Genomic DNA, 27,606 nt, shown 5'->3' with positions numbered 1-27,606 from the left:
ATTAACATTAATGTAGTAGCTTTCTGGGCCAGATACTATACGAGGTCCTTTTTCCCTAGAAATAAGTAGTATGATCCCAATTATATAGACACACTAAGTTTAAAGTTATTCAGACAGCAAACTTGTAGTCAAATACCTGCTTTGGAAATCTAAACAGCAAAAAAGAAAAGAAATGAAATGAAATCCAGGGAGTCCATAGTTTCTTCATTTCCTAAGTTCTATGTGTACAATGACCAAGATAAATAAAAACTGTATGCTAAGAAAAGATATTTGAATTCATCTAGTATATATCTCCCACAAGTTTAGCATCTTTCTATTTTTTAAAAAAAAAAGGTTACAGGGCTAGGGTTGTGGCTCAGTGGTAGAGTGCTCATCTAGCATGTATGAGGCCCTGGGTTCGATCTTCAGCACCACGTAAAAATAAAAGATATTGTATCCAACTACACCTAAAAAATAAATATTAAAAAAAATTTTTTTAAAGAGAGAGTGAGAGCAAGAGAGAGAAAGAGAGAGAATTTTTTAATATTTATTTTTTAGTTCTAGGCGGACACAACATCTTTGTTGGTATGTGGTGCTGAGGATCGAACCCGGGCCGCACGCATGCCAGGCAAGCACGCTACCACTTGAGCCACATCCCCAGCCCTAAAAAAAAATTTTAAAAGAAAAAGGTTACAGCAGGGTTTGTGGCTTAGTGGTAGAGCACTCGCCTATCATGTGAGGCACTGGGTTCGGGTTCGATCCTCAGCACCACATAAAAAAATAAATAAATAAAATAAAGGTATTGTGTCCAACTACAACTTAAATATAAAGAACCTGTTAAAAAAAGGTTATAAAAGTAATTACAGAGGTTTAGCAATTTGTTGCTTTTTCAAAAAGAAAAGGATAATCATTATATGTAAAAATTAACTTTAACTTGAATCTAGTTCCCTTACTATAATCCACATCCTATTTGGTTTTTTTTTTTTTTTTCCAGCACTAGAGATTAAATTCAGGGGTGTTCTACTACTAAGCTACATCCTCAGTCCTTTTTACTATTTTATTTTGAGACTGGGTCTTGCTAAATTGCCCAACTTGGCCTCAAACTTCAAGCCTCCTCCTTCAGTCTCTCTAGTAACTGAGACTATTGCAGCATGGGATTACAGTATATGCAATCACATGCAGTCATAATCCGGTTAAAAACACAAAAAGAATCTAGATGTCTCTAAAACATTAGGGAAACTTTCTTCAGAATGCATGAAAGAGAAAATGGAAGAGAGATTTAAAAGTGAACATGAAAAAAGTATAAAGAGATTTCAAAATGCCTATTTTCTGCAGTAACTAAAGAATAGAAAACATGAAGGTATTTCAACAGCAGTCTGTCTTTTAATAGCTATTTTCTTTCTCTCTTTCTCTTTGTTTCTAATTCCTTCCTTCCTATCTTTCAGTACTCCGGATTGAACTAAAGATGCTTTACACTGACCTACATAATTCATTCATGAGAATCGAAGCAAGAAGTACCCTACCACTGAGCAACAAACGTCTCCAGCCCTTTATTTTTTATTTTGAGATGATCTCACTAACTTCCCCAATGTGGCCATGAACTTAAAAATTCTTGCCTCAGCTTGTAGAAACCCCGAGTTTACAGGCATGTGCCACAGTAACTGGCATAAATGCCAATTTCAAAAGTGTATACATGCTAGACATTATGGCACATACCTGTATTCTCAGAGGCTGAGATAGGAAGATTCCAAGTTCAAAAGTCAGCCATGCCTGAACAATTTTTGAAGGCGAACAGATTGTGAGGGAGAGCATACCACTATAAGGGTCTGCAAATCTCAATAGCATGCATGAATGAAAAAAAAAAAAATTAAAACCACAAGTAGTTGGGGATAGTGATGTATGCCTGTAACCTCAGCAACTTGGGAGACTAAAATAGGAGGATTGCAAGTTCAAAGCCAGCCTCAGCAACTTACTGACTTATAGTCTCAAAATAAAATAAAATAAAAAGGGCTGGGAATGTAGCTCAATGGTTAAGCTGGGTTAAATCTCTAGTACTAAAAAACAAAAACCCACAAGTAGTTCTCAGAACACTAAATAATAAAGTAAAAGAAGAGAAACTAAACAAGGTTAGGCACAAGGCAGAGCTAAAAGAACTTGCATTGCAGGTTAAAAGTTTAGCCACTATCCTGTTGGCAATAAGAAGTCAGTTTAAAAGAAACTCTTTTAAACTGAAGAACAACAGGCTCAGTTTCACATCTTAAATAAACTTCTTTGAGGGGCTGGGGATGTGACTCAAGCAGTAGCGCGCTCGCCTGGCATGCGTGAGGCCCGGGTTCGATTCTCAGCACCACATACAAAGATGTTGTGTCCGCCAATAACTAAAAAATAAATATTAAAATCCTCTCTCTCTCTTTCTCTGTCTCCCTCTCTCACTCTCTCTTTAAAAAAAACAAAGATGTCGTGTCCGCCAATAACTAAAAAATAAATATTAAAATCCTCTCTCTCTCTCTCTCTCTCCCTCTCTCTCTCTCTCTTTAAAAAATAAAAATAAAAATAAATAAACTTCTTTGACCTCTATGTAACAAATTAAGGGGAAACAGGAGTCTCAATAGACCAGAGATCACCAAAAAGAGTAAAGATGAGTATACTAGTATCTAATCTAGGGCAGTGGCAATGGAAAGAACACAAAGGATTTTTAAAAAATTTATGGGGCTGGGGATGTGGCTCAAGTGGTAGCGCGCTCGCCTGGCATGCGTGTGGCCCGTGTTCGATCCTCAGCACCACATACAAACAAAGATGTTGTGTCCGCCGAAAACTAAAAAATAAATATTTTTTTAAAAATTTAAAGCATTTGACATATATTCAATAAATCAGATAAAATAGGTACCTAGACAACCTTTACAGAATCACTTTTCACAATAGCTAAAAGGTAAAAACAACCTAAATGTTCATTGATGGGCAAATAGCTAAACAAAATGTGATCTAAAATGGAAAATTATCCAGTCTACTAAAAGAATGAAACTCTGCCCGGGAAATGGTGGCACATGACTGTAACTAACAGTAACTAGGGAGGCTGGAGGCAAGAGAATCTCAAGTTCAAGGCTGTGACCCTGTCTCAAAACAAACAAAAAATATGGGAGTGGGGGAGGCAAGAGACAGAGCTCAGTGGTAGAAAGCTCCTGGGTTTAATCCCCAGTACGAATAAATACATACCCACATACATATTTTTTAACATTTATATTTTAGAACTAGTTAGTCACAATACCTTTTATTTGTTTGTTTGTTTGTTTGTTTTTATGTGGTGCTGAAGATTGAACCCAGGGCCTCACATGTGCTAGGCGAGCACTCTACCACTGAGCCACAACCCCAGCCCAAACACTTAAACAAATAAATGCAAGCTTATTCAGGCATTTATTTATTTAAGTATGTATATAAATGCCTGAGTAAGCCTGCACTTGCCATTCTCTGTGTCTCTGCCATGTTAACACACAGAAAGAAGCTGGCTGGCTATAAGCCAGGAAGAAAGCCTGTAAGAGAGAACAACAAGCTGGCAACTTGATCTTGTACTTCCCAGACTCTAGAGCTATAAGAAATAAACTGTTTAGACTCCAGACACAGTTACACCAGCCTATAATTCCAGAGGCTCAGGAAGCTGACGCAGGAGGACTACAAATTCAAAGCCAGCCTAAGCAAAAGCAAGGCGCTAAGGAATTCAGTGATACTCTGAATCTAAATAGAATACAAAATAGTGCCGGAGATGTGGCTCAGTGGTCAAGCTCCAGGAACCGCCCTACCCCCCCAAAAAATAAATAAACTGTTTAACTCCCCCAGTCTAAGGCATTTGGTTATAGCAGACTAAGCAGAAACAAGGGCAAACATTTGAAGGAAAAAAAAAAAAAAAACTTTTAAGGTAAGTAGAAAAGGATCAAGCAAAAGACAACATAAAGATTAAAGTAAGGGCTATTTGCAATGATGATACATGCCTGTAATTTCTGTAATTTGGGAGGCTGAAACAGAAGGACTGCCAATGCCAAGTACAAGGTCAGCCTTAGAAACTTAGTGAGATACCTGCTCAAAATGAAATAAATAAAAAGGGTGAGGATATTACTCAGTGAAAGAACACTTGTCTAGCATGCTCAAGGCAGTGGGTTCAGCTCCTAATTAGGGAGGTTATGAGGGGGTGACTACTATAAAGACAACATGAGACAAGGAGGAGGTAGATAGCTAACTAAAAGGAAAGAGGAGAGAGTTTATAATACTTAGTTTAAAAGAAAAAAAAGAAAGAATGAGTATCCACTGGATTACCACATCACTAATGGCTCTGCTTAGAGAATAAAGAGGACTATAGACTTCAGTGAGTTCAGAAACAAATGGTAATAAAAAAGTGGTATAAGTCAATGTTTCCTATAAGCACAGTTATGAAGGATGACAGTTTTCCATGTGAAGGAAAATAAAGTGTCATGGATAGGGATGTTGTTTTGTTTTGGTTTTTGGGGGGTGGTGGTGGTGGTTGTTGCTGTTTTTAACCAGGGATTGAACTCAGGGGTACTCAACCACTGAGCCACATCCCCAGCCCTATTTTTTGTATTTTTATGTACAGGCAGGGTCTCACTGGGTTGCTTAGCACCTCAAGTTGCTGAAGCAGGCTCTGAACTCGTGATCTTCCTGTCTCAGCCTCCCAAGCCACTGGTATTACAGACATGTACGTGTACCACCACACCTGGCCATGGGTAGGGTTTTTAGGACACTAAGTATATTCAAATATTAGTTCCCTCCATCCCATAAAGAGATACATTCATTCTTTAATCTAAAAAACAAAGAGGGCTGGAATTGTGGCTCAGAGGTAGAGCACTCGCCTAGCATACTCGAGGCACTGGGTTCAATCCTCAGCACCACATAAAAATAAAATAAAGGTATTATGTCCACCTACAATTAAAAAATAAACATTAAAAAAAAAGTTTTACTATTTCCCCAGTAGGGAGCTATTTAAAGTCAACTCTTCTGGGAAGCTCTTTCAGTTTTAAAAAATAATTTTAACCTTTTATAGATCCCCCAAAATGGTATCTTCCTGCCAGCAATAGCACTTGCTCTTGGTGTGACCACATTCTTTATAAAAAAGAGAGAGAGAGGGAAAATTTTTTAATACTTATTTTTTAGTTTTCTGCGGATACAACATCTTTCTTTGTATGTGGTGCTGAGGATCGAACCCAGGCCGCACACATGCCAGGCGAGCGTGCTACCGCTTGAGCCACATTCCCAGCCCACACATTCTTTTACTTACAGGAACAGACCAAATAGGAGTACTCAAATCCTATATTAGACTTACAATCATCAGCACCCTCAGTCACCCGCTAATGTTAACATTAGAAGGGTGCTCTTCCTCCCATTGAGGCCAAACCCTCACTTCCATATATATCCCTTCTGTATTCCTTCTCAGAATTCTTGTGGTATGATCCCATGTGTTCAGTCTCAGTCTACTTCCAGAATAGTTAGCACTTCTCAGCAGCGCAGCACTAACTGCATAACCGACACTATTTCTTTTCTTTCCTTGCAGTAGTGGAGATAAACCCAAGGCCTTCTGCATACCTAGCAAGCACTCTACTGCTGAGTTATATAGCCAGCCCCAAAGAATTCCTTTTTTTTTTTTTTTTAAAGAATTGGACAGCAGGTCTGAGGAAGGACCCAGGGATCTGCATTTTATTTATTTGTTTTTATCTTTTGTTGTAGTTGTAGATGAACAGCATGCCTTTATTTTGTTTGTTTATATGTGATGCTAAGGATCAAACCCACTGCTGCATGCATGATAGGCAAGTGTTCTGCCACTGAGCTACAGCCCCAGCCCAAGAATTCCATTTTAAAAACTCCATCTGGATCTCTTATAGCTCTTTAGTTGTAACATCATCTCTTCTCTACCTCTACCTACATTTCTCAAACTAGTCAGATTCGATTTCTGTCACAACTGAACCACCAAAAGGTTTGCAATGTCCACCTCCTTATAAAAAATGGACATTTTATTTCTAGGCAATGTTCAATAAATGGGACAATTTCTTTCTTAAAATGATTCTAGTCACCATATACCACATTCTCCAGGTGTTCCTCTACGTGAGACTTTTTTTTTTTTTTTAATGTTTGAGGGGATAATGGGGATACTGGGGATTGAACCCAAGGGTACTCTATGACTTAGCAATATCACCAGCCCTTTTTATTTTACTTTGAGACAGGGTCTTCCTAAACTGCCTATGCTGGACTTGAATTTGCAATCTTCCTGCCTCGAACTGTCCCAAGTATGGGAATTACAGGTGTGCACCATGGCATTCAGCCTGAGTCTTTTTCATTTCTTTTGCATGCTCAGTCTCCTCCATAATAGACCTCAACTGTTAGCCGCCTCAAAGCCACCCTTTGTGTCAATGCATATTTTGTACGAAGACAATCTCAACCAAGCTTTGCCATGGCTGCAACCAATAGGAACAATTCTTCAGAGTTACAGATGTTCTATCATTCAATGCTGAAGTTAAAAACTTGGGAAATATCCTGAAATATAGAAACATGAGAACTAGAAACCTTGAGACTTCATGCTCCTTCACTCCCCATTATTCAATCTATTACAAAGATAAATTTTATCTCCTAAATAATCCTTTGCCATTCAAAACTTCCCACCTCCCATAATCACTGTAATGACTAATGCTTTCAACTGTCCCTCGTATTTATATCCCTTCCAATTCATTTTCCACATTGCAGTCAGAGTGAACTTTAAAAAGCACAAATTAGATGTCAACCCATGCTCATAGCCCTGTGTGGTATCCCATTCTTCTTAAAATAAATTATGTAATGTTTGAAAGCTCTACAAGCACTGCATGTTGGGCTTCTACCCTCATATATTGCCACGGTTCATTACTTTGTGGGCTGCAGATCTCTCAGGGCCACAGAACATATTATATTCTGTTCCTCCTCTATACACTAGTTAAATCTTACTCGTTTGAGTCTCAGATCAAAGATATCATTACTGTGCTTGCCTAGCATAAGCAAGGTATGAGATTCAATCTTAACACCAAAAGACACACAAAAAAAGATGTTACTAGCAAAACTACCTTAGAATACTTCCAGACCAAGAGTCCAGATTAAGTGCCCCTGCTGTATCATTGATTACACACCAAAATTATTCCTTGGACACAATTCTCAGTTAAGTATTATATATTTTATTATTATCTAGTGCCTTGTTCCTTTTATAATGGACTCTAATTTCCCATGAGGGCAATCAGGATTGATGTGTTTCACCAATTACTGGATCCTAGCACCTAGCACAGCATTCAACCAATACCATATAAATAGCATTGACTGAACTAGTATGTATAAAGTATACTAGGAATGAGGGAAGACAATACAATACAATACAATACAATAAATAAGAAACGACAAGGAGGGGGCTGGGGATGTGGCTCAAGCGGTAGCGCGCTCGCCTGGCATGCGTGTGGCCCGGGTTCGATTCTCAGCACCACATACAAAGATGTTGTGACCGCCGAAAACTGAAAAAATAAATACTAAAAAATTCAAAAAAAAAAAAAAAGAAAGAAAGAAAGAAAGAAAGAAAGAAACGACAAGGAGGTTAGAAGAAAAGGAGGACTGAAAGAATTTTCTATTAGTAGAAATGAAATGTCCAAACAGGCTAAAGAATAAGGTATCAGATTTTGTTTATTTGCAGTGGCACAGATCAAAGCCACAACCTCATGCATACTAGGCAAGCAAGCACTCTACTGATCCAGCCCCAAGATCAGTTTTTAAAACACTGAACTTTACAACGGTCTTTGGGGAAACTCAATATTCAGTATTCAAAATATAAGAGTGGGGAGTGTGACTGTATTATAGCTTAACATTTGTAAGGCTTTGATTTTTTTTTTTTTAAGATTTTGTTTTGATCCTCAATGCACTCAAAAAAAATTTTTTTTTCAATTTAAAAACCAAATTCAGCAATCTTACCTTGGACAATGTGTACACATGTGTATATGAATTGTCTTTGTAACAATATAAAGTCTTTCATTTAATTATATTTGTAAAAATAACCTGAACATAATCAAGAGGGAATTAGTCAAAGTATAACATATTCAGAAAGTAGAAAACTATCCAGCTGTAAAAAAGAATCAGGAATTTCTAATGCACTAAAATGGAAAAATCTGTAAGAAATTAGAAAAGCAAGTTACAAAATAAACATGCAATATGCAACTTTTATGTTAAAATAAAAAGGGGAAAGAGAAGAAAGTATATAATTGAATTTACATTAAAACAAACTGGGAAAAGGTAGACTACTAGTAACTGGTTACCCATACAAAGAAAGAATGGGGTACATCACAGCAAAAGAGAAAATGAGTTGTGTTTTGTTTTCTTTTGTTTTAACATAACACCTATTCAAAAGCTGAATTTTAGGTGGGCACAGTGATGCACTCCTATAATCCCAAAGACTTGGGGAGTCTGAGGCAGGAGGATTACATGTTCAAAACCAGCCTCAGCAACTTACTGATGATATAAGCAACATAGCAAGACACTGTTATCAAAATAAAAAATTAATTAATTAATCTAAGTTCATTTTTTTAAACTTCCTTAGTTGTATATGGACTCAATGCCTTTATTTGTTTTTATGTGGTACTAGGATCGAACCTAGCGCCTCACACTTGTGAGGCAAGTGCTCTACCACTGAGCTACAACTCCATCCCCCTAAGTTCATATTTTTAAAAATTTTTAGTTGTTGATGGATCTTTATTTTATTTATTTACATGTGGTGCTGATAATCTAACCCAATGCCACACACATGCTAGGCAAAAGCTCTACCACTGAGCTACAACCTCAACCCCTAAATTCATATATTAAAAACAATAAAATCGGGGCTGGGTTTGTAGAATGCTTGCCTAGCATGTGTGAGGCACTGGGTTTGATCCTCAGCACCACAAAAAAAAATAAATAAATAAAGGAATAGAAAAATATAATAACATTATTTTAAAAACATTTAAAAAATAAAATAAAATCACAAATAATCTTAACAGGAAAAAAAAGGCCTTAAGATTGAGCCAGACACAGTGACCTACTCTTGTAATCCCAGCAGCTCGGGAGGCTAAGGCAGGAGGATCATGAGTTCAAAACCAGCCTCAAGGACTAGGGCTATAGCATAGTGGCAGAGTGCTTGTCTAGGACGTGTGAGGCATTGGGTTCAATCTTAGCACAACATAAAAATAAACTACAAAAATTTTTTTTAAAAAATAAACAAAAATCCATTTACAACTACAAATTTTTAAAAAAAAAATAAACAAAAACCCAGCCTCAGCAAAAGTGAGGCACTAAGCAATTAAATGAGACCTGGTCTCTAAATAAAATACAATATTGGGATAGGGCTGTGGCTCATGGTTTGAGTGCCCCCAAGTACACCAAAAATCCCCAGTATACCCCACAAAAAAAAAAAAAAAAAAAATCAAAGTTTCAACCCCGATCTTTACAGCAATTTAAAGATTAAAGTACCTCACATTCAAGTAGAGGAGCCAAGTAAAAAAACAATGTATAGGGCTGGGGATGTGGCTCAAGCGGTAGCGCGCTCGCCTGGCATGCGTGTGGCCCGGGTTCGATCCTCAGCACCACATACCAACAAAGATGTTGTGTCCGCCGAGAACTAAAAAATAAATATTAAAAATTCTCTCTTGGGCTGGGGATGTGGCTCAAGCGGTAGCGCGCTCGCCTGGCATGCGTGCAGCCCAGGTTCGATCCTCCAGCACCACATACACATACAAACAAAGATGTTGTGTCCGCCAATAACTAATAAATAAATAAATATTTTTTAAAAAAATTCTCTCTCTCTCTCTCTCCTCTCACTCTCTCTTTAAAAAAAAAAAAAAATGTATAGTAATTAAAGGAACTACTCCAAGATTTTAAACTTTAAAACATCTTATAAACATTATTTATACTGGTTTCGGCTTTGAAATTATCAAAATTGAAAACCAAAATTGAAACATTTAAAAAAAAAAAAAGGAATGATTTTTCTTTTTTTTAAAGAGAGAGTGATAGAGGAGAGGGAGATATATATATATATATATATATATATATATATAATTTATTTATTTATTTATATGTGGGGCTAAGGATGGAACCCAGGGCCTTGCACGTGGTAGGAGAGCACTCTACCCCTAAGCCACAACCCCAACCCTGAAAAATTATTCTTGACAATGTAAATTGTAGGTAAATACTCTAACATTTTACTAGTATCTATAGATAGAATGAGGATTTTTAAATCTTGCAGCAAAAAAAACTGGTTTATTGAAGCCTATATTTAAGGCACACTTTAGGTTTAATAATTATTAGATTAGTTTAACAAACTTTGTTAAGTACATGTTCATGGTACAAAAAATTAAAAAGAAAAAAATGTCACCAAAACTCCCACCACATGGTATATATATCTCAAAATTATCTCTTTATACTTAAATGTTTACTTTCAAATTCTTTACAAACTCAGGTTTTCTCTTTAGCATTTTTTTTCTAGTTTTAATTTGTTCTTCTTATACATTGTCATGTATAATTAAAATAGAATAGAATGTATTTTGACATATTATACATATATAAAGTACAACTTCCCATTCTTTTGGATGTACATGATATGGATTTATTCTGGTTATGTATTCATATATGAACATTGATTGGAAAGTTATATCCAATTCATTCTACCATTTTTTTCCCATTCCCTTCATCTAATCCAAGGAATTTCTATTCTTCCTATCTCGCCCCTTACTGTATTAGCATCTGCATATGAGAGAGAATGTTCAGCCTTGAAAAACAAACTTTTAATAAAACAAACTTTTAACAAGATAAAATAAATTAATAACAATTAATTCATAAAATTCTCAAAAGAATAAGTGGAGTCTTGCTAAAGATAACAAAAACTGGGTTACACTAAAGGCAATTGCAACTCATAATTCCATCATGTATATTACCCTATAGATCAACTACCAAGTTATTACCTTTCATTTTTGAGTGCGTGTTAATCAATGGATCAGAACAAATCCTGCAGGGCCACCATGGGCGTCTCTTGAATTTTGCCCAAATGAGATCTCCAACTTCATACTTCAGTGGTGTAGACTTTTTCTTGGGTTGACACTTTAAATAGAGAAAACATAGATCATCAGTAAAAATCAAAACCTTCTGAGACAGTATTATCATCTTACTATTAACCTTCAAAATAGGCAACACCTAAAAAAATTCAGACGAAACCGCCTGGGCCAGGTAACAATGACAAAATAAAACTAACTTACTTTGCCATATTTATTCACAATGTAGCCTTTTCACGGTCAAATTCTCAATTTATATTTGGTTTACTAAACAACTCTATTTACAGACTTAAAAGTAAGCTGTTTTGATTTAGAACCAAAAACTGAAATAGCCAGGCACAGTGGCTTGGGGAAGGAAGGGAAGGGCTGAGGATGTGTCTTACTAAGTGGTTAAGTGCCCCAGGGTTCAATCCCCAGTACCTTAAATAAATAAATAAAAGCTAAGACTCTATACAAAATCTCATAGAATGTTTTAGGATGCTTCTAAATACTCATAGACGTTAAATCTCATTGGAAATACTATGATTAGTTCTGCCTGTATACTACAGAAGTACAAGAAAACTAGATAGGAACTACTTTTTTTCTATTTGCAGTACTAGCTGTTGAAACCAAAGGTATTTTACCACTGAGTTACACCCCCAGCCCTTTTATTATGAGGCAGTCTCTAAACTGCCAGGCTGGCCCCAAACTTTGAATCCTCCTGCCATGGTATCCCAAATCACTGGAATTATAGGAATGTCCCATTATGCCCCACAGGAACTACATCTCATTTTCTTTTAAAAAGTTCTGAGGAAGCCCTGGGCAATGGCGTGATACTGTAATCCCAACAACTCAGGAGGCTGAGGCAGGAGGCTTATAAATAAAAAAGAACTGGGGATGTAGCTCAGTGATAAATTGTGCTTAAGTTCAACCTGGAATACGGCGGGGGGGGGGGGGGAATTAAAGGTCCATTTGTTGGGGCTGGGGATGTGGCTCAAGCGGTAGCGCGCTCGCCTGGCATGCATGTGGCCCGGGTTCGATCCTCAGCACCACATACAAACAAAGATGTTGTGTCCGCCGAGAACTAAAAAATAAATATTAAAAAAAAAAGGTCCATTTGTTAACATTATCAGTTCAGAAAAATATAACTTCAAAACTTCTTGACTTGGAGCTGGGGTTGTAGCTCAGTGGTAGAGGACTGCCTAGCACATGAGGTACTGACTAAGCTCAATCCTTAAACCACCACGTAAAAATAAAGTTATTCTGTCCAGCTACAACTTAAAAAAAACAAAAAAAAACTTATTGACTTAAAACCTTAAAATGAAGAATAAATGGGGGAGCGATACTAAATGGGAAAACAAATATTTTATTTGCCTATATTAAAAACTACTATGGGGGGTTGGGGTTGTGGCTCAGCCTACCATGTGCAAAGCGTTGGGTTCAATTCTCAGCAACACATAAAAATAAATGAATAAAATAAAGGCACTGTGTCCAAATACAACTAAAAATATAAAAAACCAAAAAACCTACTACCTGACTAGGTCCCTATGAATTTCTGACATAATTTGATGTGTGGTTAAATATAATTTTCAGTTACTGAACAATATGGGACTTGTTTATTCAAGTCCTAAATGACTTAAAGTTAACTAAAACTTATTGATATTTATTGTGTCAAGCACCCAGTTCATCTTTACAGGTAAAGAATATTATTACCCTATTTACCATATTCCCTATTATAACATTTATTTAGTAGCAGTCCCAGGATTCAACTTTGGCCAGTTCAATTCCACAGCTCAAAGCCTTAAGCCCTACCATATCATCCAATAACAATAAACCCCACTATAACTACTCTACTCTCTAACTTTATTATAATATATACACATATATGCACCATAATCAATCTAGAACATGGTATTAATTCCATCTTCCCCTCTACAACTACTATAAAAGTATTACACTATATAATTAGAAGTACAGTCATAAAACATATGTGTCCAATAGAGAAGAAAAACTATGAGTGGTTATCAGGTCAAGCCAGTAGCCAAAATCACACAACCAGACAAAGCAGCAATGAATGTTTTCTTCTGACTTCATCACAAATTATGCCACCTTAAATAAATCGGTTTAATTCAGCTTCAGTTTGCTATGCCATAAAAATGGAAAATTTAATCTACCATGAACCATGAAATGAAAATAACAGTTCAACTCCTAGTATAAAAGAACAGATGAAAAAAATATTTAAAGTGGTTTGATATGAAAACTACACAATATGTAAGTACAGATGAACTCATGACACTGAAAATGTAATACAAAGTTACATACAAAATTTATATTTTTTATGTGGCTCTATATTTAGAAATTACTGTGGAAGCTACAATAATTATTGAAAAAACAGGCAGAGTGCTGTATACCAGTTATCCCAGTGACTTGGGAGGCTAAGCAGGAGAATCCTAAATTCAAGGCTAGCCTCAGCAGTTTAGCAAGGCCCTAAGCAAATTAGGGAGACTCCGTCTCAAAAATAAAAACAAACTGGCTGGGGATGTCGCTCAGTGTTTAGGTACTCCTGGGTTCAATCCCTGGTACCAAAATTATAATAATAAAGCCACTGAGAAACAGGAACAAAATACTGCTTCATTAAATTGGTGATTCCATAGATAGATTTTCACAAAACTGAAATACTGGGTTTTTTTCTCATTCTACATTAATAATACCACAATGACCAAATAAAATAGCACTGTTTGATCCCCATCCCCATGCTTGTGAATGGGAACTTATTTGGAAACTCAGTCTTTCTGGATGATCAAGATAAAGATCCTTAAGGGAGACTCTAATCCAATGTAACTGTGTCCTTACAAGAAAGGAAAACTTTGAAACAATGACAGGCAAGCATAGCCCGAAGATGAGGTAAAGATAAAAGGAGTACAGCACACAAGCCAAAGAACGCTTAACTAAGACAGTAGACATGAAGGCAAAAGTACAAAACAAATGCACAATCACTCCTCAGAAGGAATCAACTCTGAGGAAATATCTTTCTTTTTTTTTTTTTCTCTCTCTTTTTCTTCTGGAACCAGGGATTGAACCCAAGGGTGCTTAACCACTGAACCACATTCCCAGCCCTTTCTATATTTTATTTAGAGACAAGGCCTCACTAAATTGCTGAGGCTGGCTTTGAATTCATAATACTCCTGCCTCAGCCTCCTGATCTCTGGAATTCCAAGCCTGAGCCATTTAACTGGCTTCTATGTTAATATTAATTGAATGTTAACACACAGTGAGTGGTTAGTTCTTGAGAACTAACTTGCTCTAGGACATAACGGAAACTTAGTTAAAAGCTCAATATTTAAAAACAGCTGATCATAGCCCAATACACTGTCTTTTAAAATAACTTTCTTGTGCTCAATTCAGCAGCACATATACTAAAACTGGAACTATACAGAAAAGACCCCTGCAAAAGGATGGCATACCAATTTGTGCAGAGCTCCATATTTTTCACACATTTATGCTGTATCAAGGTTGTGATCATCTTGTGGCATCAAGATGAAAATGTCACAACTATGTGGACAGTTGAAAATATTTAACTGGGAATATGAGCTTTCTTTAGTTACAAAGGTATTGTAGTGCTAGTTTTGGTTGGCTTGGTAATAAATATGTGAAACATTTGAAAAACCCTTCTAAATATATATATATAGTGATATAAGACTTGGGGAGTGGGGGGAAGCACTAGAGTCTTAGCTAACAGAACTTCTTGCAAATACATGGACTAGAGTGTCATTTAAGTTACTAAGAATACCCATAAAATTAAGTCCTCATAAAGACAAAAGCAATAAAGAAAAAAACATGTCTTTTAGACAGCTTCTGTTGTTTTGGGTACTGGGGGATTTAATGAAAAAAGACTTTACCACTGTGTCAAATTTCCAGTCCTTTTTATTTTCAGACAGGGTCTCCCTAAATTGCTTAGGGCCTTGCTAAATTGCTAAGACCAACCTTGAACTTGCAAGACTCCCGGCTCAGAGTCTCAGAGTCCCAAGTTATGCCTGGGATTACAGGTGTGTGCCACGCCACTGAGCTATAATTTTAGAAACTAGTTGAAACTACCTAAGAATAACTTCAGGGGCTGGGGATGTAGCTTGGTTGTAGAGCACTTGCCCAGCATATACCATGACATAGATTTAATTCTCAGCATCAAACAAAAAAAGAATCCCTAAAATATATACTAAACACAACAAAGTGGGAGACATCAATCCTACCTTATCACTACACTAGTTATTCAAAATGTATACAGATTTGATGGGTGTAGTAGGGAACACCTATAATCCCAGCAATTTAGGAAGATGATACAGGAGGATCACAGAGTTTGAGGCCAGCCTTGGCAATTTAGTGAGACCCTCAGCAACTCAGAAGACCCTGCCTCAAAATAAAAAATAAAAAGGACTGGGGGCAGGGGCTGGGGTTCTAGCTCAGTGGCAGAACACTTGCCTGATATGTGAGGCACTGGATTCGATTCTCAGCACTGGATATAAATAAATAAAGGTTCATTGACAACCAAAAAAAAAAAATATTAAAAAAAAAAAAAAAAGACTGGGGACGTACCTCAGTGGTGAAGTGCCCCTGGATTCAATCCCCAACTTAAATAAAAGGCAGAGATTAGGCAGAATCTATTTTAAATACACATTCTAACATAAAATTCTTTACCCTGCAAAAATACAAAGAAACAGAGCTAAATATGGTTTCAGACAACAAAACTAGGAGCTATCCACCAAGAGACAATCATAAAGAAAACTTCTAAAAGACGTGCTTCAGATCAGGTGCAGTAGTGCACACCTGTAATCACAGAGGCTGGGGGGGGGGCTGAGGCAGGAGGACCTCAAGTTCAAAGCTATCCTTAGAAACTTAGCAAAACTCTGCCTAAAAATAAAATGTAAAAAAAGGTCTGGGGATTTGGTTCAGTGATTAAAAGTCCCTGAGTTCAAGCTATGGTTACCACCCCCCAAAAAAAAATTAATAAGGTTCTATTACAGTTTATAACAAGAAAGAATTAAAACTCACCATGCTCCACATTGGAAAGGGTTAAATGGGCTAAAGTATTGTAAAATCTACATATGTTTAGGGAGGACCAAAATATTTTAAATTGTCTAGTAGGCTGTGGTGCAGACCTGTAACCTCAGCAACTTGGGAGACTGAGGCAAGTGGATCACAAGTTGGAGGCTAGCCTTGGCAATTTATGAGACCCTGTATCCAAAAAACATAGCTTGGTGGTAGAGCACCCCTCAGTTACATCCCCAGTTTAAAAAAAAAAAAAAAATTGTCACCAGGTGCAGTGGCCCACACCTGTAATCCCAGCAGCTTGGGTGGCTGAGGCAAGAGGATCACAAGTTCAAATCCAGCCTTATCAACTTGACAAAATCCTAAACCACTTAATGAGACCCTATCTCAACATAAAAAATAAAAAGGGCTAAGGATGTGGTTCAGTAGTAAAGTGCCCCTGATTCAATCCCCAGAACAACAACAACAACAAAGTTGAAATAACAGAAATATGGCTAAATAAAGTTAGAACAACATGCTGGTATATACCAATTGTCAATAAAAACTATGATGAGAAGCTGGGCAACTTAGGAGAGGCTGAGGCAGGAGCATCCCAAGTTTCAGGTCAGCCTCTGCAAATAAGGAGACCCTGTCTCAAAATAAAAAGGCTGGCAACATTACTCAGTGGTAGAGTGCCCCCAGGTTCAATCCCCAGCCAATAGTGCAAGGGATAAAAAACAAAACTATTATGAGAAGCCAGAAATTAAGGGGGAAAAAAACCCAAACCTTTAACTCAGGAGACTGAGGCAGAAGGATGACAAGTTCCGGGCCAGCCTAAGCAACTTAGTAAGAACTTGTCTCAAAATAAAGTAAAAAGGATTGAGAATGTATGTAGCTCAGGGACACAGAACATGCCTAGTATGTACAAGGTCCTAGGTTCCATCCCCAGTATCATTCGAAAAAAAAAAAAGTGTTGGGGTCATGATTTTTTTCCTTCTTTCAAAACTTTCTTTAATTGTGTGATTTATACAATAGGTTAAATAAAAATACATAAGGAGGACTATGAGTATAGCTCAGTGGTAGAGTGTTTGCCTATCCATGAATAGACCATGGTTCCACCCCCAGCACCATGATAATAGATACACACACACACACACACACACACACACACAACTTACACACTTGCCAAACAGGTTTTGAAATTTTGCCTGCTGCACCTCTAGTCAACTTAGGGATGTGATGTTTTTTTCTTTTGATTTATTTTTCCACACTAGGAACTAAACCCAGAGGGGGTCTACCACTGAGCTACACCTCCAACCCATTTTTATATTTTTCATTTGAAACAGAGTCCCACTAAGTTGCCTAAGATGGCCTCAAATATTCCTGCACCAGCCTGCCAAGTCACCATGATTAGGGTACAATGTATTAATAATACCACAGAACCTTACTGTCAATTGACAGTAGAGACCATTATCTTACCTATGCCACTCTAGAGTGTCATATAGTAGTAATACACTATATGCTATGGTAAAATTTGCTGACTAGATTAACAATAGTAATCAGATCACACTTTCACTCAAATATATGCTGTTTGCTGAATGGAAAACAATAATTATTCTTAGGGAGGACATTTTAGAAAACGCACTAATTTATTTATATATATTAAGCATTTATTTTCAAGGAAAATGCTTTCCTTTATATTCAAAGCATTTTATAGACATGCAGAGAGGCACAGAACTAACAGAGGCTGGAACAAACATGTCCTCAAGGAACTAATGGAAGAGAAAAACAAAGAAAATACTATAATTGCTAAGGTGAAAGGGGGACGATTCCTGGAGAAGGAAACCGACTAGCTTTATCATTAGTAACAAATTTCTCAGGACAATCTTTAAAAGATAATAACAGTCAAGAAAAACTTAGCAGATTGAGATGCAACGCAGCAGTAGAGCATATGCTTAGAATGTAAGAGGCCTTGAGCTCAATTCCTAGCACTACAAAAAGGCATCAGGCAAAGTGGCATTCACCTGTAATCCCAATTACTCTGGAGGCTCAGGCAGAAGGAGGAAAAGTTGAAGGCCAGTTTGGACTACTTGGTGAGAACCATCCCCGCCCTGCCACCCACGGGGCGGGGGGGGGGGGGGGGGGGGGCTGAAGATGTAGCTCGGTGGTAGAACTCTTGCTTACCCAGTACCACCTCCCACCCCCAAAACATAGAGAAAAAAATTATTTGCCTGCTTTGCAAAAAAAATAATAGAGACTAGTCCTAGGTACTATTTCTCTTTTCAATCTTGTATTTCACCATTCTCTACCACAAAAGATTTATACTACACTGTCCACAGCTCCCTCTTATAGGTTGCAGTTATTTTTCCATACCCTCTCCACTTAGCATTCCTTTATTACTCCCAGGTACCCTCAGAGAAGCCTTCTCATCATTTCTTTGATCAAGTGCCTCTTCCCTATACTCTACACTTTTTTGGGGGGGTGGGGGAGAGTGTGTGTGGTGCTAGGGATTGAACCAAGGCCTTGTGCATGCACAGCAAGCACTCTACCAACTGAACTATATCCCCAGCCCCAAGAGTTTTTTTCTAAGTTTGCTTGGCTAGCAATCCTCCTGCCTCAGCCTCCCAAGTTGGTGGCATCAAAACATGTACAACCAAGCTGGCTTACTCAATGCCTCTTACCTCATCATTACACTGAATTATCTATTCATCTATTCCACCAGTCTCTAAACTACAAGGACAAATATCAATCGCCTTTAGAAATGCGACCATTTTCTAAAAAAAAAAATATTGTGTCCAATAAAATAACATCCAAATGAACCAAAATAAACAACAATGAATCATTTCCTAAAGGAGCAGAATTAGAAGCCTTACTATATCCACTGAAACATCTATCAAAAAGTGTTAAGGACCTTTGTCCACAAAACTCTTGTCTTTAAAAAGATAAACGAGACATGAAATACATTCACAATAAATGTCTTGACTTCTAAAATGGCTAACAGATGGAGACAGAACATCAAAATTTAGTCACAAGTCAGATGTGGAGGCACCTGTCTAAAATCCAAGCAACTAAAGCTAAAATAGGAGGATCCCAAGTTTGTGGTCAGACTTGGCAACTTAGTGACACACTGTCTCAAAATAAAAAGAGCTGGGATATAGTCCAGTGGTATAGTACCCCTGGATTTAATCCTTAGTACTGCAAAAAAAAAAAAAAAAAAAAAATAACTCAAAGGCTATGTAACTGCACTTCACTATGCATCCTTCAGATTAAGAATTATTCTCCTAGACACTCTGATGGTAGAACTCTCACCATTCAAAACAAATATTTCACTACTGTACAATAAAAGTGTTTCTTTCCCAAACAATTATTCATCATGGGGGCAGGAAATACAGTTCAGTCACCCAAGTATGCTATCAAGTTTGAAGTAACCCTACATTATAGAAAGCTCACTAATCAATATTACTCAAGCTGGGAATGCAGCCAGTGGCAGAGCACTTGCTTAGCACACGTGATACCATGGGCTCAATCTCCAGCACTACCAAAACAAACAAAAAACAAAACTCTCTTAAACCTCTGTTGGGTTTAATTTCAATCTTTCCAAGCACAGATAAAAACAAATCCACTTCTAATGGTTTGTGACTGTGACATTTCCAGCAATTTTTTTTGAGAGAGAGAGAGAGAGAGAGTTTTTTTTAATATTTATTTTTTTTTTAGTTTTCAGCGGACACAACATCTTTGTATGTGGTGCTGAGGATCGAACCCGGGCCGCATGCATGCCAGGCGAGCGCGCTACCACTTGAGCCACATCCCCAAACCATTTCCAGCATTCATTAAGCAGGTGTTAAATGCTTTAAAATCATTCTAGAGTCTTCAACTCTCATAGATTTCTCCATAAAAACAAAGAAAAAAACAAAATAACAACATACAATATTTCATTAAAATCAAAAATGTTCATCTCAACCAAATCACACATTGAGCTAACTAAAATAACTACACTAAGAACAGTGATTTAGCAAGCTACATTTGGGCACAATGAAAAGCAGATATTGTGTTGAACACTTAACATGCAATAATTTTATCTCATGATCTCACAGCAGTTTCTGAGTATAGGGCTAGAAAGGCAATCTTTTCCATTCTGCAGATAAGAAAATTAAGACAAGGGGCTCGGGTGTGGCTCAGTGGTGGAGTGCTCGCCTAGCACGCACGAGGCACTGGGTTCAATCCTCAGCACCACATAAATGTAAAATATTGTGTTCACCTAAAACTTGAGAATAAATATACTTTAAAAAAAAAAAAGAAAATTAAGACAAAAATTAATTTGCTCTCCCCTGATTCACAATAAGAGTACCAAAACACCAAAAGTCACAGTTCAAACCAGACTCTACTAAAAATGTTTTTCACGGTTGTACCAATCTAATTCCCAGAATATACACTTTCAGATCTGCTAAATCAGACTTTCCTTTAAAAAAAAAAATACATCTATTTTTAGTTGTTGATGGACCTTTATTTTACTTATTTATATGTGGTGCTGAGAATCAAACCCAGTGCCTCACACACATGCTAAGCCAGCGCTCCACCACTGAGCTACAATCCCAGCCCCAGAATTTTCTAAAATTAGAAATCCCAGCCCCAGAATCCCAAAATTAGAAATCTATATGCAGCAAAATGAAATTAAACCCCTTTTTTCACCATGCACAAAAATCAACTCAAAGTAGATCAAGGACATAGGAATTAGACCAGAGACCCTGTGTCTAATAGAAGAAAAAGTGGGCCCAAAATTTCATCATATCAGATTAGGCCCCAACTTCCTTAATAAGACTCCTAAAGCACAAGTAATACAATCAAGAATCAACAAATGGGACAGATTCAAACTAAAAGCTTCTTCTCAGCAAAAGAAACAATCAATGAGGTGAAGAGAAAGCCTACAGAATGGGAGCAAATTTTTACCACACTCACATCAGATAGAGCACTAATATCCAGGATACATAAAGCACTCAAAAAACTTAACATCAAAAAAAACAAATAACCCAATCAATAAATGGACTAAGGAACTGAACAGACACTTATTAGCAGAAGATATATGATCGATCAACAAATATGAAAAAATGTTCAACATCTCTAGTAATTAGAGAAATGCAAATCAAAACTACTCTAAGATTTCATCTCATGCCAGTTAAAATGGCAGTTATCAAGAATATAAGCATCAATAGGTGTTGGCGAGATTGTGAGGGAAAAGACACACTCTTACATTGCAGATGGGACTGCAAACTGCTGTAAACAATCCGGAAAGCAGTATGGAGATTCCTTAGAAAACTTGGAATGGAATCATCATTTGACCCAGCTATCCCACTCCTGGGTCTATACCCAAAAGACTTAAAAACAGCATACTACAGTGACACACCCCAATCAATGTTTACAGCAGCACAATTCACAACAGCTGTGGAACCAATCTAGATGTCCTTCAACAGAGGAATGGATAAAGAAACTGGTGTGTGTGTGTGTGTGTGTGTGTGTGTGTGTGTGTGTACACACGCAATGAAACATTACTCGGCATTTAAAAAGAATAAAATTATGGCATTTGCAGGTAAATGGACAGAGTTGGAGAATATCATTCTAAGCAAAGTAAGTCAATCCCAAAAAACCTAAAGCTGAATGTTTTCTCTAATAAGTGGATGCTAATCCATAATGCGGTGGGAGGCATGAATGGAGGAACTTCAGATTGGGCAAGGGGGGCGTGGCATGGGGGTAGAAAAGATGGTGAAATGAAACAGGCATCATCACCCCAGGTATGATGTGACTATTTTGCATACAACCAGAAGAAAAATTGTGCTCCATTTGTGTACTATGAATTGAAGTGCATTCTATTGTCATGTACAACTAATCAGAATAAGTAAATAAAAAGAATTCTATCTATATTTTAAAAAAATTTCTACAATATTTAAACTAACTCCCACCTCCCCAAACTTATTGGAAATTCAAATATTCCCATTGTGAAGAACAACTAACTAAAGCTTAAAAAGTCTATTCACATGAAGTCACTAATGCTGTTCTCTAGAGTTGTCAATACAATGCTGGTTTGCCAGCAAACTTTTCTTGAGCCCAAGAGGAAGGCACTGACTGAAGTAACAGAAACAATGACCTGGGCTGGGGATGTGGCTCAAGCGGTAGCGCGCTCGCCTGGCATGCGTGCGGCCCGGGTTCGATCCTCAGCACCACATACCAACAAAGATGTTGTGTCCGCCGAGAACTAAAAAATAAATATTAAAAATTCTCTCTCTCTCTCTCTCTCTCTCTCCTCTCTCACTCTCTTAAAAAAAAAAAGAAAGAAAGAAAGAAAGAAAGAAACAATGACCTAACTGGCATAGTTCAAAAAAGCAATACTTTTAAGTATGCCTACTTCTCACCACTTTTGCCAGGGATGAGGGAGGTGCAGTGCTGGGAATGGAACCCAGAGTCTCACAAACATTGAACTATACTCTCAGACCTTTCATCTCATTTTTAAAAGCCAGGAAATGATCTAGATGTTGAAGAGGGACTTGGTTAAATAAATTATATAATATAAACACGTAAGGATGTGCGAATTTATACTCAAATTTTATACAACACACATATACACAAAATACAAAAAAGTTTACAAAACACATACTATAGCCTGGCGCAGTGGCACACACCTGTAATCCCAGCTGCTTGGGAGGTTGAGACGAGTTCAAAGCCAGCCTCAGCAACTTAGTGAGGCACTAAGCAACTCAGTGAGACCCTGTCTCTAAACACAATACAAAATAGGGCTAGGGATGTGGTTCAGTGGTCGAGTTCACTGGTACAAAAAAAATATATACATATATACTATGAACCCAAATTGTATAAAGACATACATTTTCTTTTTTTTTAATTTTTTTTTTAGTCGTAGTTGGACATAATACCTTTATTTTATTTATTTATTTTTATGTGGTGCTGAGGACTGAACCCTGAACCTCATACGTGTTAGGTGAGTGCTCTACCACTGAGCCACAACCCCAGCCCCAAGACATACATTTTCACATAAGAATTTACATACAGAAAACTCTAGGAGGATAAAATTCACAACAATAACTGAATCTCTGAATGTTGTCATAAAACTTTTTTTAATCGGTATAGAACTGACTGGATATTGAATCCAGGACCTGGTATAGACTAGGCCATCATTTTATTTAAAAATTTTACTTGTAAACAGGGTGTCACTAAGTTGCCCAGTCTAGACTTGAACTTTGGATTCTCCTGCCTCCATCTGGGATTACAGACATGCTGCAAGCAAGCCTGGTTTGTCAAATAAATTTCTGGCTTGTCTAGACTTTGTAATTTTCCTACACTGAACACACTTATGTTTCAGGTCCATTTTTATACTGACAAAAAATTCATAACATAAAATTCACCCTTTTAACAATTTAAGTGTCTGAATTAATGGAGTTTTTCATAAATGAATACTGCATAAGATTTCTAAGTAAATTAAACACATACTAGCTCCGTAAGCCAAAATGTATGCAGAGAAATCCAACAGGGCAAAATTTCCTACTAATAGTTCATAAAATGCACCAAACAAATCAGCACTATCATCCTCCAAATTATCCTCAAAAAATCTGAAAATGTCTCTATATCCATTTATATCATCTATAAAATGATAATGAAGTAGGACCTATGTCTCAGAGATATTGGAAGTACTGATGAGTTAATCAGATATTGGAAGTGTTGATGAGTTAATACGCAAACCTTAGTACTTAAAGTGCCAATAGCTGTAAAGTGTTAAGTACCATAGTGTTAGCTTGCATCTATTTCACTCAAAACCTGAAATTAGAAGCATCTCTCTTCCTCCTCTCTACTCAAGCCTTATTCAGCCCAAAGGAGCAAAATTCAAATGTTCCATTTCACTTTGATCTTAACTATTAGTATTAAGCCACTATTTTGTGGTACAGTATTAAGTTAAAAGCATAGGCTCTCTGGAGTCACACTTCACAACTGTTAAAAAAAGGCCTGACACATAGTAATAACTCAAAAATAACAGCTGCTCTAATATTATTGTTCACTATATTTGTTGGTAACTGTACATTATTTCAATTACAATAAAAACAAGATAGGAGGAAAAAATAAGCCAGTGATGATGGTGGCTTACACCAGTAATCTCAGCCATTCAGGAAGCTGAGACAAGAGGAATGCTTGAGCCCCAGCATTCCAGACCAGAATAGGCAACAGAGCAAGACTTTTTTTTTTTCTTTCTTTCTTTTAATATATTTTTTTTGGTTGTTGACTAACCTTTATTTTATTTATATATTTATATGCAGTACTGAGAACTGATATATTACACATTTCCAGTGCCTCACACATGCTAGGCAAGCACTCTACCACCGAACTACAATCTCAGCCCAAGATTCTCTTATAAAAAACAAACAAACAAACAAAAAAAAAAAAAACATTTCACAACAGTATAAATATTTAACTATCATTTATCACTGTTTAAAGAAAAATACTTGAAATTCTAAGTAACCAACCTAAAAATAATTTTTAGAGTGGAGTGCTGGACCATTTTTTTTCAAGAGAGGGTCTCACTAAATTGCTTAGAGCCTCACTTCTTTGTTAAGGCAGGCCTTGAGTCGATCCTCTTGCCTCAGCCTCCTGTGTAACTGGGATAACAGGCCTGCACCACCACACCCAGCTAAAAGTAATTTTAAAATAAAGTAATTCAAGTGGACACTTCATTGTCCATCTACTTTATGGTTATCACAGTCACAGGACCAGCTGTCAAACATCTACTTCTGCCAGACGTGGGGGCACACACCTGTAATCCCAGCTACTGAGGAGGCCGTGGCAGGAGGACCTCAATCACAAGATTGAGTTCAGCTTCAACAACTTAACGAGGCCCTAGATAACTTCATGAGAACCTGTCTCAAAATAAAAAATAAAAAAAAGAGGAAAAGGAATGTGGCTCAGTGGTTAAGGGTTCAAACAATGGGTCCAACAAAAACACATCTATTTCCAACAGCAAAATTTTTTAAATTTACAAGATCTAGAGATATGTTTCAGTGGGATAGTGCTCACCTGGCATGAGTTTGATCTATAGCACTACAAAAATAGTAATAACAATAACAACTCACCCCTTATTCTTACCCTGAAATAATTTAAGTCCTAGTCAGAGCCCCAAACACACACCCATTCTAAGATCTCAATTCATCCTAAATTATCACAATTCCGATGCTACTGCTTTCATTTAAAGTTTTTTCATCGTACAGGGGATTAAACCCAGCACTTCAAGCAAACTACCACTGAAATACATCCCTAGTCCCTTTTATTTATGCATGTATGTATATGTGTATTTTTACATTACTGAGATTGAACATAGGAGCATTCTACCTAAGCAGCTCTTTGTCTCAAACTTGCAATCCTCCTGTTTCAGATACCATCCTACTGTCTAATGAAACAAGTATATACCACTTTTCAAGCAACATTCAAGGCCCTTTATAAACTGGCCCTCAGGTAATTTCCCACATACTTCTTTTATGCATACTAAAATCTGATCAGAGTATAATTTACAATACATATCCTTTCATATTCCATTTCTCTTGTCTGTTTACCCTATGCATTCATCATACCATGTCTAAATATTTCTCCATCCTTCCTTCTAGAAATGGGTTAAACAGACTCTTTCTTTTTCAAACTACCTCAACCATAACCATATTACCCTTCTGATAGTGGTCTGCTATTTTTCATGTTAATGACCTCAGAGATGATACTTCTTACTCCTACTATTAAAGATCATTTTTATTTAGGAAACTACTACAACAAATACTAAGAATAGGCACAGCCAGGAATGGTGGCACATGCCTACAATCCCAGCAGTTCAGAAGGCTGAGGCAAGAGGATAGTAAGTTCAAAGCCAGCCTCTGCAACTCAGTGAGGCCCTAAGTAACTTAGCAAGATTCTATCTCAAAAAATAAGTAAACAAAAACACACTGGAGATGTGGGGCAGTGGTTAAGCACCCTAGAGTTCAAACCCTAGTACAAAAAAAAAAAAAAAAAAGATATGCACAGTATCTAAATAAATTAATTTAAAAATTAAATTAATTAAAAATTAAACTATCAAGCCCAAAATATGGATGCAGGTCATCTCCTTTTTGAGGGGTTGGGGAGGTGCGCGAGGGACTGAACTCAGGGGCTCTCGACCACTGAGCCACGTCCTCAGCCCTATTTTGTATTTTTATTTAGAGACAAGGTTTCACTGAGTTGCTTTACTGCCTCACCATTGGTGAGGATGGCTTTGAACTCCCAATCCTCCTGCTTCAGCCTCCCAAGCCACTAGGTGTGCAACACCACGCCCAGCTTCCTTTTAAGAGCAGCTTAAACCTAAAAAGATTTACATTATAACTTATCAAAGAAAAATTTCATCCCTGAGGGTAACTTCTCAAGAATATGAGAGGCAGAGATAACAAATAACTTGTCTAAGACAGTGGGACAATCAGAGTAAGATAAATATCCACCTACTGCCATACATTTTTAAATCATCAGTCCTTTTTTAATTTGTCCCATTACATTTGCTTAAATTAAATGAGGAATGACATACTAGAGCATACTTTCTATATGAGTTTGAACAGAATCTCTGTGATGTACAGAAAATTCACAGGCTAAATTCCTACTCTGCCCTTAGCCACCTGTGAAATTTTGGAAAAAGTTACTTCACCTCTCTAAGATTGTGCTTTACCTGTAAAAACAGGACAATATTGCTTTGTATTAAAATCTGTATTGACAAATGGTAAATATGCTCTAAGATTATTCATAACCTAATATGAAAAGTAGTATTTTCAGCTGGTAATTACAATAATTCTTATATAAGAATTGTGATTTCAGTTCAACTCAAAATTGCAAAGGAAATTTTCAAATTTAAGATGTAATAAAGAAAACTACTACTTACTACAAAAAAAGTATTACTCCCCTATTTTGCTCATAACCACATAATCTAATAAACATGTCTTATTTCTTTCTCATTTATGGTACTGGGGATTCAAACCCAGAGGTGCTTTACCACTGATCTACATTCCCTGCCACCTTAGATTTTTACTTTGAGACAGGGTTTTGCCAAGTTGCCCACCCTAGCTTTGAACATATAATTCTCCTGGTTCAGCCTCCTGAGTAGCCAGGATTTCAGGCATGTGCCACCATGCCTAGCTATATATGTTTCTAATTGTCAATGCTCTTTTAACATTCATTACATCACCTGGAGCTAAAAAAAAAAAACGGGTAACCTAGGTGTGGTGATGCATGCCTATAATCCCAGCAATGTGAGAGGCTGAGGCAGGAGAATCTCCAGTTTGAGGTCAGCCTGAACAACTCAGCAAAACCCTGTCTCAAAACTTAAAAAAGGGCTGGGGATGTACCTCAGTGGTAGAGAGCACCTAGATTCTACACCCAGTAACAAAAAATAAATAAAAACAACAAACAAACCACAACCATGTGAGGTAGCAACACAGATTTTTTTCTGATCTGTTTTTTTTTAATATTTATTTTTTAGGTTTAGATGGACACAACACAA

The 27,606-nt window shown here is 37.1% G+C and overlaps 1 protein-coding gene across 11 annotated transcripts in view; it reads right to left on the bottom strand.

Annotated features, from left to right (window-relative positions):
• NSD1 (nuclear receptor binding SET domain protein 1) overlaps positions 1-27,606 on the bottom strand; it is a 144,154-nt gene that overhangs the window by 85,742 nt on the left and 30,806 nt on the right. For all 11 annotated transcript variants that reach the window (XM_081279332.1, XM_081279337.1, XM_081279333.1 and 8 more), the window contains one exon: positions 10,968-11,103. In XM_081279332.1, the coding sequence (XP_081135458.1) occupies positions 10,968-11,103 (136 nt within the window). The remainder of the gene's footprint in view (positions 1-10,967; positions 11,104-27,606) is intronic.

The sequence above is a fragment of the Spermophilus citellus genome (genome assembly GCF_964194105.1).
Source record: "Spermophilus citellus genome assembly, chromosome: 1".
In the NCBI taxonomy this organism is placed as follows: Eukaryota; Metazoa; Chordata; class Mammalia; order Rodentia; family Sciuridae; genus Spermophilus; species Spermophilus citellus.
The sequence above is the reverse complement of the archived record's forward strand: the minus strand, read 5'-3'. Positions and strand labels throughout refer to the sequence as shown.